This window comes from Saccopteryx bilineata, chromosome X, assembly GCF_036850765.1.
Source record: "Saccopteryx bilineata isolate mSacBil1 chromosome X, mSacBil1_pri_phased_curated, whole genome shotgun sequence".
NCBI classification, from domain to species: Eukaryota; Metazoa; Chordata; class Mammalia; order Chiroptera; family Emballonuridae; genus Saccopteryx; species Saccopteryx bilineata.
The window spans coordinates 2,666,811-2,682,163 of NC_089502.1; the positions used below are offsets into that span (position 1 = coordinate 2,666,811).

Genomic DNA, 15,353 nt, shown 5'->3' on the forward strand with positions numbered 1-15,353 from the left:
CCCCCGTAACCACCACACTCTTATCAATGTCTCTTAGTTTCACTATTATGTCCCACCTACGTATGGAATAATACAGTTTCTGTTTTTTTCTGATTTATTTCGCTTCGTATCATGTTATCAAGATCCCATCATTTCTTATGGCTGAGTAGTATTCCATAGTGTATATGTGCCACATCTTCTTTATCCAGTCATCTATTGATGGGCTTTTTGGTTGTTTCCATGTCCTGGCCACTGTGAACAATGCTGCAATAAACATGGGGCTGCATGTGTCTTTACGTATCAATGTTTCTGAGTTTTGGGGATATATACCCAGTAGAGGAATTGCTGGGTCATAAGGTAGTTCTATTTTCAGTTTTTTGAGGAACCACCATACTTTCTTCCATAATGGTTGTACTACTTTACATTCCCACCAACAGTGGATGAGGGTTCCTTTTTCTCCACAGCCTCTCCAACATTTGCTATTACCTGACTTGCTAATAACAGCTAATCGAACAGGTGTGAGGTGGTATCTCATTGCCGTTTTGATTTGCATTTCTCTAATAGCTAAAGAAGAGCATCTTTTCATATATCTGTTGGCCATTTGTATTTCTTCCTGGGAGAAGTGTCTATTCATATCCTCTTCCCATTTTTTTATTGGATTGTTTGTTTGTTTGTTGTTGAGTTTTATGAGTTCTTTGTATATTTTGGATATTAAGCCCTTATCTGAGCTGTTGTTTGAAAATATCATTTCCCATTTAGTTGGCTTTCTGTTTATTTTGTTATCAGTTTCTCTTGCTGAGCAAAAACTTCTTAGTCTGATGTAGTCCCATTCATTAATTTTTGCCTTCACTTCTCTTGCCTGTGGAGTCAAATTCATAAAATGAATAAAGCAAATTTTTGGAAGAAAGTCTTTGGAATCAGAAACATCTCTGTTCCTATTTCCATTCTTCTCTCAACCAAGAGGATAACTCTTCACCAGAGTGAAATGATCTGTCTAGAAGTTTGAAATACTCTTATCCTTTGAAGCTGTGGTCTTGTTCCAGAAGTTGTTGCCTCTTTATATGTATAAGAAAGGGTCTGCCTGCAGTTTTCCTCCTGATACCTTTATCCATAGAAGTTGAGATGAACTCTGGAAATCTCAAGGCAAGCCATAAACCTGAAGACAGGATGATAAAAGTCTGCCTTGAAAGTACAATTAAATAAAATGAGTAGAGTGATTTGTGTACTTAGACTAGTTGAAAAGAGTAGGAGTGACACACCTTTGATTGCTGTGTCTCCTTCAAGCAGCCTTTGTAGTTTGCAGAACACACTGATTTTTGTGGCTTTAATGATGACATTTTGAGATGCCATAAGCTTTAGATTCAAAAGGAGCCCTGATTCCTGAGTGCTTTGCTCAGAAAGGCCTGTCAATCACTGAAGTCTGTTTCGCTGTCACCCACATCTGCCCTGCACTGTACTGTCAGAATCTGAGCTTCTGTGGGCCTTTGAAGCCTTCCTTTAACCATCAAGCGATAGCTTCTGGAGTAGCCTGCTGTCTCGGTATCCCACATATGTTTTACTCAGCAGAGTTGCAATGAAGCAAGTTGAAATGTTGCTGGAATGACTCTGTGCCAGATGACACTGATGATTTTTCTCTAGAAGTTAAATGTCAGATCTAGAAGGCCAGACACCAGTAGCAGAGGTTAATTCCATGTGTACTTAGTGTCTGCTGTCAGTCAAGAACTGACGCTCCAGGCCCTGGCCGGTTGGCTCAGCGGTAGAGCGTCGGCCTGGAGTGCGGGGGACCCGGGTTCGATTCCCGGCCAGGGCACATAGGAGAGGGGTCCATTTGCTTCTCCATCCCCACCCCCTCCTCCCTCTCTGTCTCTCTCTTCCCCTCCCGCAGCCAAGGCTCCATTGGAGCAAAGATGGCGCTGGGGATGGCTCCTTGGCCTCCGCCCCAGGCGCTAGAGTGGCTCTGGTCGTGGCAGAGTGACGCCCCAGAGGGGCAGAGCATCGCACCGTGGTGGGCAGAGCGTTGCCTCTGGTGGGCGTGCCAGGTGGATCCCAGTCGGGCGCATGTGGGAGTCTGTCTGACTGTCTCTCCCCATTTCCAGCTTCAGAAAAATACAAAAAAAAAAAAAACAAAAAAAAAAAAACTGAAGCTCCAGTCTGTTATTTGACTGACACTTGACTTTTCAGGCTGTTGGTCTTCTTGATTTAATCACCTGTTGTCAAGCATCACCAGTAAAAATTCCAGGCAATCCCAAGATTGCTGAAAGGATTGTCACTAATATATAATTTGCCAGTTCTAAAAATATAGATAATGTTCTGATTGAAAGCACTCTAATCAAAAGCACTATGCTTTCATAGTATGGACTGGAGAACCTGAGTCCTAATCTCAGCTGTACCACTGTTACTTTGGGCCTGGTCTTGGCCTCAATTTGCTCATCTGTTAAATGGGCAGAGTGGTTTGAATAGTGTCTAAGAGCCTTTGCAGCTCTGACATTCTTAGATTTGATGTTGTTAGATTGTATTCAGAAGTTGTTGCAAAATTATAATGAAGCAATTTTATTAACTGGTTTGTCATGGTTCAGGAGAGTAGGAGAGAAAAACTATTATTTTTCCCTTGGGAAAGAAAATTGGACTGTATATAGTTCTTGTCATCATGAAGCAACTAATATTAAAAAAAGAACCAAAACAGTTATACTTTAACAGCAAATTAAAATGACTGCACTGAATTAACACACTTTTCTTCACTCATCAAGAGTTCTGTTTTAATCTGTCATTTCCAGTACTGCAGCAGCATGTTTCAGTCCCTTTAGGTAAAGTAGCTACAGCGATTTTGAAAGTTCTAATGATTTTTATATGCCAACTACAAATGCCCTAGGTATAATCTAATGAGGGCCTGGTTCTAAAGCCGCTGGCTCTTAGGTGAGTTTAAAGGGCCCACATGTTTAATGGCGGCAGTGATCAATTCAGTCATTTTTGAGCTCAAGGGTAAAAGCATAAATGTGCCTTAGAGATTTATGGGCCCAGGAGCTCCTCTGCCACAGGGAAGACCAATCCCAGAAGGTATAAGGCCATACCCCCACTGCTGTCTTTGTAAGGGGAGGTCTCAATGGCAGCAAAGCCAGAGTGGCTCACTTTTATTGATTGCAGAGCACTGAGTCTACAGATTTTTAGTCATTCAAATTTGAAGTAACATATATTCATGCTTGTTAGTATCCTCCTGAAACCTAAGGCAGATAGTTATAATGTCTCCTCTCCCTTTCCCTATTTTAGCCAATAGCAGAGATGATTTTTTTTTGTTTATTTTTATGAATACTCAATCTCACTCATTATTTAAATACGGTCTCTTTTCATTACACTCAACACAAGACTTGTTCATACCCTGGAACAAGGGTATGAACAAGTTCATACTGTGTAGCAAAGTAGTAGGTGCTGATAAAGGAATTCATGTGCATTATTTTAGTTAACTCATAAAATACATAAATGTGGTTAATGAATACTATTGGTGTTTGGCACACAGTAATCCCTTCTTGAATTTTTTTAAACTTATGACAAAGACAGTCAGAGAAAGGGACAGATAGGGACAGATAGGAAGGCAGAGAGATGAGAAGCATCAATTCTTTGTTATGGCGCCTTAGTTGTTCATTGATTGCTTTCTTATATGTGCCTTGACCTGGGGGCTATAGAAGAGCAAGTGACCCCTTGCTCAAGCCAGTGACCTTAGGCTCAAGCCAGTGACCTTGGGCTACAATCCAGTGACCTTTGGAATCAGGTCAGCAACCATGGAGTCATGTCTATGATCCCAGGCTCAAGCCAGTGACCCTTTGCTCAAGCTGTGGAGCCCATGCTCAAGCTAGATGAACCCACACTCAAGCCAGCAACCTTGAGGTTTCGAATCTGGGTCATCCATGACCCAGTCCGATGGTCTATCCACTGTGCTACCACCTGGTCAGACTCCATGAATTTTTTTTAGATAACGAAATATAATAAAAAACTATCAAAGTCAACAAGGGTTTTTGGAGAGTATTCTGTCAAACTACCTCATTTTACGCATGTAAAAATTGAAGCCCCAAAATGTGGAGTGACTTATGCAAGAACATATTTGCAGCTATTTAAATGCAGATCTGTCCCAGGTGGATCTACACTGCCTCATATGAAAAACTGAGTGATAAAAGTATAACTCTCTGATGTGTTGTATTGCTCTTGGACACATTCCTCTAGCTGTTTTCCCGAATATAGTGTTTGGAACCCTTTCTTGGAATGATTCAACAAGAAACACTTTCTGAGGAAATGAAAACTATATTTATTGATAGTTATGTTTGAAAGACTAAACTGTTAACTGAAATAAGTTGAAAGAAATCAGCAATAACAAGGCCTGGTTGGGATGACCAATTCACATCAACTGAATTCAAAGAGCCAAGGTATGAGCCAGAGTACTAGTTTATTAATTCATAAAAGAAATTATTTTGTCTAACCAACTAAAGTGCATGTGTTAGTTGGTCAGCAATCCTCTAGAAAGTTTAATATAAACGGCCTAATTAAATAAAAGAGTTGCCTGGTGGGCATGAAACCAGAGAAGGAGGAGTTGGTTGACTCATTGGAATGACTCATGCCTGTGAACCTGGTGCACTCTTCTCCACTGTGGAGATACACTAGTTAGGGAGACATGATGTTCATGTTCTCTCATCTGGGCAACTGCTTACTTAGGTCTGGTCAGTAGTGGACACACACTGATAAATTCTTGCAGACTCTACTAGTTTTAGATTGCAAACTGTTCTCTTTCTGTTAACATTTTCTTCAGATTTCTTACTTACAATGCTATATCAGTTGCCTTTATAGAACCATTTCTAGTCAGTGTGTCATAACACAATTACAAGTCTTATGGAACTATTCTGATAACTCATTCCTTCCATTATGTATATATTTGAATAATGTGACTCTCTGAAAGGACCTTTTCCCTGAAGTTATTTAGACCTTACTTCATCCCTGTACTCAAATAAGCAAGTCCAAGTCTAAACTGAAGGCAAGTCTGGGTATGATAGACATATATAATTGTCTATACCAGTAAAACAGTCTGATGCTCCCCTTCCCTCCTCTATGTGTATGGAAAAGGTGAAAGAGGAAAAAAGCTGATCTAGAGATTAGATGTTGGAAAACATAAAGGATACAGAATTAAGGGTACATAAAAAGAAGTGGCGTTTCTGATGAGTTTTAACTTGTCAGCTACTCGTGTTCTTCCTTTATGAATGTGGTGCTGCACTTGTGATGAACTAGACCAAATATCCTGAATGCCTGTCTAACACATGCTGATGTTTTTGTGGAAGAGTTTGGAAAGATATGAAATAAGGAAAGATTCTAGAGAAGGAGAATCAGAGAGTTGCCTCAGTTGAGAAATATAATGCCTGATGGGCAGGATGAAGTTAAGTTCACAATTTTGTCATGGCCACAAATTCTTACCATAATATATTTCTCAAGTGATTATATTGCAATACTTTCTAATTTACTAATGCTAGTAAAATATCAATTCTAGACAGACTTTTTTCCATAAAGAAAAAAAGCAATATTTTTGTATATATTCAAATCTGATGAGATGAGAAAGTGATTAGTTAGTAAAAGATCTTGTTCATTTTCAATCCCAAATATGTCAACCTTGGAAATACATTTTTCTTTAAATGAGCTTTGTTTTAGCCTTGAAAATATGTTTTTCTTTAAGTGAGATTTGTTTTTTTCTTAATCCAGTTGACGTATTGGGATACCTTGGTATATACTCCATATTTTCCTTTCATTGCACATTCTTCACCCCAGCTAATAATTCCAGTTAAGAAACTAATGCCTTCCACTTCAGTAACATGGGGTCCCCCACTATCTCCTTGGCATGAATCTCTACCTCCCTCATGGAAGCCAGCACAAAACATGTTATTATGGATGGTGAACTTTGTGGAACGAAGGCATGTAGCTCGGTCAACAAGTGGAACTTTAAGGTACTGAAGAGTTAAAGCTGATCTCCCTCTGTTGAAGACTCTTCCCCAGCCACTCACATAGCCAGACCCAAATTTGAGGAAGATGTCTGTGTATTCCTTGTCAGCAATGCAAATAGGTGTAACATAGCTGTTTAGGACTAAGGGTTTATCCAATTCCAGAAGGGCAATATCATGTCTATACTTGTTAATAGTTGCGTTGTAGCTATGGTGAGGAATAGCACGAACCACATTCCGCTTTTGCTCTGTATGTTCTTCCTTCTCAGTGTTATGTTCACCTATTGGAAACAGTTATTTTTTTAGTCATATCTTTCCCATAGAGACACACATTTTCCAAGTGTTCACCTAGCATCATGTACTTAACTAGCATTTCACCTACTGGAAATAAATTTTTCTTGAGTCACAAATTGTCTTTCACATACAGAAACAGATTTTCAAAGCGTCCACTCGACATTACTGAATTAAATGACAGCCAAGTGTCAAAGATTTCAATCTTACATTGGTATGATTTGGGTAAAATGTAATAAGGGTCAGTGCATACTCTTCAGATCAAGAAGCAATACAGAACACATTATAAAGATGGTTCTGTTCACCTTTTCTGTTACAAGTCTTAACATCATTCACAGGTGATAATGAATCTACTTGTCATAAATTATTCTAGACTCTCCCAATTTCAAATATTTTGACCTGTTTTTTGAGTGAAGATAATACCTTCATTTAATCATTCACTCAAATGTTAGCTGAGGGCTGGCTACAGCTTTTGCCAGGCACCAGAGTTATAAAGATCAGTGATAATAAACAGCATTTGGAAAGGCTTAGTCTAGCAGGAAAATGGAGACATCAATAAAAAAGTGTTGCCCATTGAAGTGCATGCTAACAAATGTACACAGAAAGAATCTTGGGGAGCTTGGAGGATAAATATTTGGGTTATGAAAATAAGGCCCCCTCTACCACTAACCCAACTTATTTAACAACGATCTTATTAGACCTTGGTAAAATATGATATGCTAGTCTTACAGAAGATCTAATGATGCTGCAGACTACTATCTTTTTTTTGTTTATTTACCTGCAACAACAGTAATTTTAACACCAGGTTTGATACAGTGGGCTGCAGTTATGACCCATTTTTCATTAATGATGGAACCTCCACAGAATGCATCAATTTTATCAGTCAGAAGGACCTGTGGAAACAAAATTGTCAATATTATTACATAATATATGTTTTTAATTATTTTATTTCTTTTTAAATTTAGTGGAATGGCATGGTTCACTAAACTATACAGGTTTGGTGAACACAAAATATAACACCATCTACACACTGCATCCTCCACCCTAAAGAAAGTCTCTTCCTGTCTCCATTTCCCCCTGCCCTGTTTCCCATAGAGACACACATTTTGAAAGTGTGCTCCGCACCTACACTCTCCCTTTCCTTCAGGTATTGCTACTCTGTTGTTGTATATATGGGTTATGTGTTGATATATAAGATTTTTGCTTAAACCTGTTACCTTCTTTAATCCAGCCCCCTATAATATATTTGATTCAGAACAAAATAAATATGTGTGTTATTTATAAGAGTGGGCAAAAAAAAATGGCTTCTAGGTGCTGGCAGGACTGGAGTGTTTCTGGAAAATGTCCACATTGCAGATTAATTAGTGTTTCTAGAGCACAATCAAAAAAGCCATTTCTGTAACTGTGTTGAAGAGAATGTGTGGTGAGAGCCAGGGGGATCTATGGATGAGGCAAATATGAGGGAACTGGTTCTTTTGGAGATCTGGGGCCCTCAGATTCCATTTCTAGGTGAGTCAGATTCCCTGATGGCACAAATTTTACATTCAGCAATGCACTGAGTTGACTTCTGGAGTAAGTAATCACTGAAGCTCTTGTCCCTTTCGATACTAGTATATTATGATGTGAGACCTAAGACCTCTATAAGGGCTATTTTTATAGCCATCCAGGCAATGAAGAACAACAATATGCATGCATTTGTTCTACAAGGTCTATGTAGCTGTACGTTGTTTTAGGGCATAGTGGACAATGGTGTGTCAGTGCTGCTTTGAGCCTGGAAATTATTAGATAAGAGGCCACTCTGGTCTTTCATCTACAAATTCATTGCATAATCAGTGTTGACAGTAAATATTTTCACCACCTCATTGAGTAGATTAACTTGAAGACTTTCACTTCCAAAGTAAGCGAGGGCCTTGATACAACTCTTCTGGAAGAAAGCTGAGCAGGTGAACACTAGAGGGCACACTCAACATTTGGTAATCCTTTTGTGGGCACTGATTATTTCTGAATAGATAGATGCCCTTTTACTGAAGTCCACATAGCCCCAGGAATAAGCTCTTTCTTAAACTAGGGGAAGGGAATGGTCACTTCCTGTTGTGGACCGTTAATGGCAAAAAAACATTATAGATTCGAGGTTTAGCAAAAGGTTAAGTTCTTCCCCCTCCATCTCCATATTTGGCTTTGATGCTGAGTATTTGCACCCACTCCACTTGCTTCCTTGGGTTGCTGGAAGCAATATACATGCCTTTCCTCTGACTCTTTGTTTGTTTCAGATGTTTGTAAATTTCACTAATGTATCCTGTTTTTGCTTCCGAGAGTTCCTGTCTTAGCCTTTGATGTGCAACTTTGTATCAGGGTCTTTGATTTGCATATGTCTATATAATAAAGGGAACTGGGGCTATGAGGCACTCAGATACTTTCAGGCAGTTTGAGGAGTCCTCCTGGTTCCATCGTTTTTGTTTTGACAAAGTGTGTTTCCTTAATTCCACACCGTTATTTGGAGCTGCGCTAGTCCGCAGCAACTTCCCAGTATGACTGTGTGAAAATCTTAGAGATACGTTCTAGTCAAGATTCTTTTTCTCCTGAATTTAGTTTACTCAAAATCTACTAAGTCCTAGACACTGAAGCACAAGCAAGCCTCTTGCCTGGAGACCCATGGGGCTGACTCATTGCAAGCTTCTGACCCTCTTTTCCTTGCTCAAGCTTCCCTTCTCATTCTAGCTGTCGCTTTTTTATTTTGAAACGTTGTAAAAATATAGGAAAACTCATACTATATAATAAACTCCAGGGTGTTCACTACTGGGACTTAACAATATTCTTAATTTTGGGGGGAACATAATTGATTGCTTACTATGGAATAATCATTGTGCTAAGTGTTTTATGTACATTTACTATTCAAGACATATGGGAATGATATTAATATTTCCATTGATAATGAGCTAACTGAGGTTTAGATATGCATGTTAATTCTGCTAAGTTTAGTGGCAAAGTTAAGATGCAAACTCTAGCTGCCTGGTTTCAGAATCTATGCTTCTAAGCACCCAGTATTTCTCCAATTGCAAAAGAATCATCTGGGATGCTTGTTAAATGCAGATTTTGAGGCCCACCCAAAGTTAATCAGAATCTTTTGGTGAGGGGATGAGAGAAAATAAGGATCTCTGGAATATTCTTATGCATAATTAGATTTGAAAAATTCTGTTTCATAATTCCCAAGGATTGGTGACCTTTATGTTTTAAAAGTGCTTACTCTGGCATATCTGTCTATATATTATGTGAGGATCAGTGCATAATGAAAATTCAAGACCCCCTGTTTAAAAGCCAGTGAAAAATGGAATTGAAGACACTAAAATACAAAAAAGAAATTCCTTTTATTCTCTGATCTCTGGCAACCTATTAGGGTGTTTTAAATTTACTATTTAATGTTATACCCCCTTAGAAATGGGGGATATTTACTGGGAAGGCAGATAATTACAGATGTCCTGGGGTTGCACTCTGCAATTTAGCATGCAAACACATGTACTCTCCTTCCACGAAACTGATGTCCTGTGCCCCATCAGTGATGAGTAAGTCAGTATTCCCTTCCCACTGGACCACTGCAGGAAACTACTGCAAAAAGGGGATTCCTAATGGATTGCCACTTCCACGGCAGGATATGCTCTGTACCTGGAATGAAGGTGGGCAAGAGGCCTGCCCCCACCATTCACCTTTCCATGTTCTTTGACACATTTGTTCTCAAGATGCCATATGACCATGCCCATCCCAAGATGGCATAGGGTAGGTGCACCCAACCTCGATGTTCCCTATGACTGCAGGAAGAGGATGACAGTGTTAGCTATTGGAGATGGGGAGGGGGAGTATGCCAATGTTCCATGAATTGGGGGCTGGGCAAGTATGAGGAGAGAGAGTAGAGCTGGCCAAGGCACAAAAGAACATGAGAAAGGAGGTCAAGAATCCATCCCCTTGGAGTACTGAGAAGTGAGACTGCAGTGATTTGAGGCTCCTAACCCATTATATCCTACTGTCTCATTAAACTTGAATTATAAAACACAAAGTGTTGAACTTCAAATGTAGAACCCTTATAAATGCAGGGTCCTGTGTAGGTGCACTGGTCACAAGCTCATGCAGCTGGCCCTGACCCAAGTTATATTCACCACCAAGCAAATTTGTGCTACACTGTTCTATATTGGTCTTAATGGTTACAACTGAATATTTGTATTCAAGTACCTGGTGTTAAGAATTCAGAAGAAATGATAAAATAGTGTTTCTCCTCTGTATTAGATTTGAATTAGTTATATTTCAGTTTAAGTGGATGGTTAGGGTACAGTAAAGGATATCCACAACCCATGGGCACAGAGAATATGCTGTAGCAAGTCTGACTCCTGCCAAAGACCTGTTGCGTAGAGCTACTGCTTTCTGGTGGTTGGCCGGAAAATATGGTTGTATTCTTTTAACACATTGTTCTTTTATTTTTTTTTTCTGAAGCTGGAAACAGGGAGAGACAGTCAGACAGACTTCCGCATGCGCCCGACCGGGATCCACCCGGCACACCCACCAGGGGCAACGCTCTGCCCACCAGGGGGCGATGCTCTGCCCTCTGGGGCGTTGCTCTGCCGCGACCAGAGCCACTCTAGCGCCTGAGGCAGAGGCCAAGGAGCCATCCCCAGCACCCGGGCCATCTTTGCTCCAATGGAGCCTTGGCTGCGGGAGGGGAAGAGAGAGACAGAGAGGAAGTAGGGGGGGGTGGAGAAGCAAATGGGCGCTTCTCCTATGTGCCCTGGCTGGGAATCGAACCCGGGTCCCCCACATGCCAGGCCGACACTCTACCACTGAGCCAACCGGCCAAGGCCTTAGCACATTGACTGGCAATTTTATGCAGAATTTATCTCATGTCACTGGCTATTTTTTTGTAATTGAGTATGAAAATGAAACAATCTAAATTTTAGTATACTTTATTTATATATAATGAATTTAAATGAAACTTTGTACATATCTGCTACATATTATATTTTATACATATTATATATTTTAGTAATTTTTTGGTGTGGTATACTGTATAACAATCACCTACATGTAATGGTATGCAACATGTTTTGCAAAAATATCTGATTTCACTGCACTTTCCTTTTTAAACACACACTTTACACATTGTAGTTGGATTTTTTTTTATACCAGTGATTATTTTTTCTAAAATGTGGTCTTCTAGTTGCCATGAAAGCATAAAAGGTGAATCAATGTAAGGAGCTCTTTTGGAAGTGCCAGAAGAAGTGTTAGGTTCTGAGCTGCACTCATTTGAATCAGCAGATATCTATCCCCTAGCTACTTCAAGGACGAAGAGTCACAAATACAATAATCCTATATTACTTTGACTTTCAAAAATTGAAATAGCTAATGTAAGTGCAAACATGACTTAACTCCTGAGTGGTCAACAACGTTTGGGCATGAAAACACAAGTTAACTTATGAGCGGTCAAAAATGTGTTAAGCCTGAAAGGGAATTTTTTTTTTTACCAATCCCTGATTAGTATTAGAAATTTTAGCAAATATCTTTGCCAAGAAAAACTCTAAAATATGTTTGTGCTTAAAGATACTATAATGACTTGGTTTTGGAATGTTTGCTTGAATATGTCAGGATAATAGTTATCTAAATATTAGCTATTTGGTAATGAGCTATCTGTTTGGCCAAAGACAAGTTATTGTAAGATGTCTCTTCAGAGAATGATGGGAAAATGTGAAGAAGGCATATGATCTGAGCCAGGCATCTGAGTTCTGACCTATCAATCATTTTCATGTTTCTCATGTCCTAATAGGAAGCTGTTTATTCCCTTTCAGGCACAAACAGATATGCATGAAATACACCCATATGCATCTACAAAAATACACATTTACATATCTGTTCTAATACTCTTCATTGACGATGTCAACACAAAGTAATAACTGTTGTCTTGTTATTCACTTCCTAAACCTTTAACTTGAATCTGGCCATTCCCTGTGATTCCAGTAAACCTCTGTTCTTCCTACCTAGCAAATTCCAATTTTACAATAATATTTTCTGTTTGCAAACTCAATCTCTCTTATATAAAATGCAAAACCATTTCTGCATGATGTTATGTCCACAGATGTGATTCACCCAGTCCTAGGCTCTACTTTTTCTGGGCAAAAGAGACAATGTTCACTTTTGGTTTTTAATGATTGGTTAACTAGACTAGTCATTGAAATAGATTTTATCAAACCATCTTAGAGAATAATAGTCTAATGTTCTGTCCAAAATAGTTTTCTGAGACAGGTGAAATTACATTTGTTATCTTTTTATTTCTCTTAACTGGAACTTTATCATCTAAGCTAGGAAAAATAGAGGGTTGCCTTTTCCCAGTGAAGACATTTATATGGTTTATTTATTTATTTATTTATTTATTTATTTATTTTTATTTTATTGAATTTATTGGGAGGAAGGGAAAAAGCAAGAGAGAGACAGGAACATTGGTTTGTTCTTGTATGTGCCTTGACTGGGTATTGAATTGGCAAATCTCTGTGCTTTCAGGACCAAACAATCAAGTTATCTAGCCAGGGCAATATAGTCTTAGGATCTTCATATAACATTTTCCTTCCAATACCCGACAACCACAAAATGAAAAAAATTCTGGTTTATACATATGGTAACTTGATGTGTTGTTTGTCATGGGTGTGTGTCCTAATAGAACGGAAGGAATTGAGTCTGTGTAGTTTGCTGTACAGGTCAAGAGCTTAGGTACCTTTAAGGATAGGTTCAGGCCAGAGATGAGGAAAGCCCAGACTGGGGAAAATGTTAAAATATTTTAAGATTGTTTAGGCCAATGACGGAATGAAGAATAGACAGACATATTTTGTCTGTTACAATGTTTAAATATTGGCCTGACCTGTGGTGGCGCAGTGGATAAAGCGTCGACCTGGAAATGCTGAGGTCACCGGTTTGAAACCCTGGGCTTGCCTGGTCAAGGTACATATGGAGTTGATGCTTACTGCTCCTCCCCCTTCTCCCTCTCTGTCTCTCCCTCTCCTCTCTAAAATGAATAAAAAAAATGTTTAAATATTGGCAAGTGCATATGATACAATCTAATATAAAGGATAAGGAAAGGTTATAGACCTGGCTTCCACTGTATTCCTCCCATGATAAAACAGAAAAAAAAATGGTACTTCCCATGCAGGGCCTAAACCAAAGCAGAAGAAGTAGGAGGAATGCTTGGTGTAAGTTTGCACATGTTCGGAATTATCAGCTGGTAGGCTCAAACCAAAAACAAGTTGAAGCTTTGGAAAGCCTCAACACCTCCTGGCTTCCTGAAATCTCTCCCCTTTAAATTGTTGATGAAGGTGTCTTGTAGTAGAGGCATTGCAATTTCCTTTTTAAAAAATATTTATTGATTTTAGAGAGAGAGACAGCAACAGAAACATGGATCTGTTCCTGTACGTTCCTGTACTGGGGATCAAACCAGCAACTGAGCAGGGCTCTATTTCCCTTTCTTCACTAATGGTCAAAACTTTTCATTGATTCCTAGAGGTAGATTTAACGGTGGGCACATGGGTGTGCACCCTGGGCCTCTACTTCTGAAGGGCCCTGCAAAACTCCAACTTTACACTTTTTTCTAATGACACCAAGTTTGGTTTTATATGTGAAATTTTAACATTAATAGTACATAATATTTTTATTTATTTAAAATATCATTAATATGTATTTTGATTTTCACTCTCTCTCTTTTTTTTAAGTGGCCAATATTTTTTTCTGCGTCCAGGGCCTCAACCGACCTTAATTTACCTCTATTTCTTCCTTATGTAGCTGTATGTAATTTGAGTCATTTTAGTTCCCACTCTGCTATGGAGTCTACAGATATACTGACACGAGGAAATAGCTTTTCTGTTCCTATATAGTGCACTTAAACATTTGGCTTCCTCTTTTCCCTCCTAAGGTGTCTCTGCAGAGTCCTTGCTTCCTTTCCCCAAGTTCTCAAGTGGCACTGAGCCCACTGCAGGGCACCTGGCGGGAAAATGAAGAAAACTGGCCTGTACCTCCCTCCGCTTCTCTCTCAAGCCTTCTGTCATGGTAATGTGGATTCAAGGTCAAGCAAGCAGGCCAGCACATTTGAGGCTGGAGTAGGGTTGGGGCCTTGCTGGCAGGAACCAGAGAGGGTTCTGGAAAGCGCCTTTGGCGATCCCAGCTGTGGAGGGCTCACTTCCAACCCTGAAGATGAAAGGCCTAGAATAAGGTAAGAATGAATGCAATGGTGGACAGACCACATGGAAGGTGCACATATGTCCTTAAGATCTCAAAGCTGTCCCTTAGCTTATTCTAATCTCCCTCCAAGTGAATCAATGCCCCAACATTCTCCCTATGGCGTTATCCAGCTGCTGCTGTTCCCAGTGACAGAATAGCTCTTCAAGTCAACAATTAGACAAACATTTTTTCAAGCAGTGTTTTCTTTCAAAGCTGCCTACCCCACATAATAGACCCTGTGGTTGTAAAGGGCTTTCATAACTGCGGCCAGAAGCTGCCTACCAGCCTGTAACTTTCACCTGTAAATCCACAAAATAATGTTTTCTTTCCGTCCCCTCATGACACTTTAGCTCTTGCAAACAACTCACTTAAACCTTTTCTTTAACAAACTGGTTATTACTGCAAATGAAAGTCAACTCCCCATGTTTTTTGTGAGATTTTTTTATCTAAATGGTCACTTTATACCCCCTTTTCTGAAGCATTGGCATTTTAAATCATTCTTTTCTTGGAGACATTGCTAAATAGTATTTTCGGTTTTATTGTCATAGACTGTGTTGGCCTTTGAAACCCCTGCTGTTGCTTGCTTTCTTTTGTTGTCTTGGCTGCAGCAGGTGTGTTGCAGTGTTGTCTGCAATCAAATCAAGTATTTCTACTCTGCAGATTAACCATGAATGGGGGGATCTGGCCCTTCACCAAATGAGACATTCTGGTTTGTTTTATTTCTGTTTAATTTTTTGTCTAAAGATGACTTTTGTATACTTATCTCATATTTTTGAAAACAAGTAACCTTTCATGAAAAACTGGGTGGAGGTAGGTGTGGACAGTTCTTTGATGAGGGTGGAAACAATGCAGACGTATGCATGACTGGGTCTTTCTCAA

The 15,353-nt window shown here is 39.4% G+C and overlaps 1 protein-coding gene across 2 annotated transcripts in view; it reads right to left on the reverse strand.

Annotated features, from left to right (window-relative positions):
• Nucleotides 1–4,394: 4,394 nt before the first annotated feature.
• The window catches only part of F9 (coagulation factor IX), a 46,652-nt gene continuing 35,693 nt past the window's right edge, over nucleotides 4,395–15,353 (reverse strand). For both annotated transcript variants that reach the window (XM_066249690.1, XM_066249689.1), the window contains 2 exons: nucleotides 7,015–7,129; nucleotides 4,395–6,226 (listed from right to left, as the gene is read on the reverse strand). In XM_066249690.1, coding sequence (XP_066105787.1) covers nucleotides 5,679–6,226; nucleotides 7,015–7,129 — 663 coding nt within the window. In that variant the 3' untranslated portion in view covers nucleotides 4,395–5,678. The remainder of the gene's footprint in view (nucleotides 6,227–7,014; nucleotides 7,130–15,353) is intronic.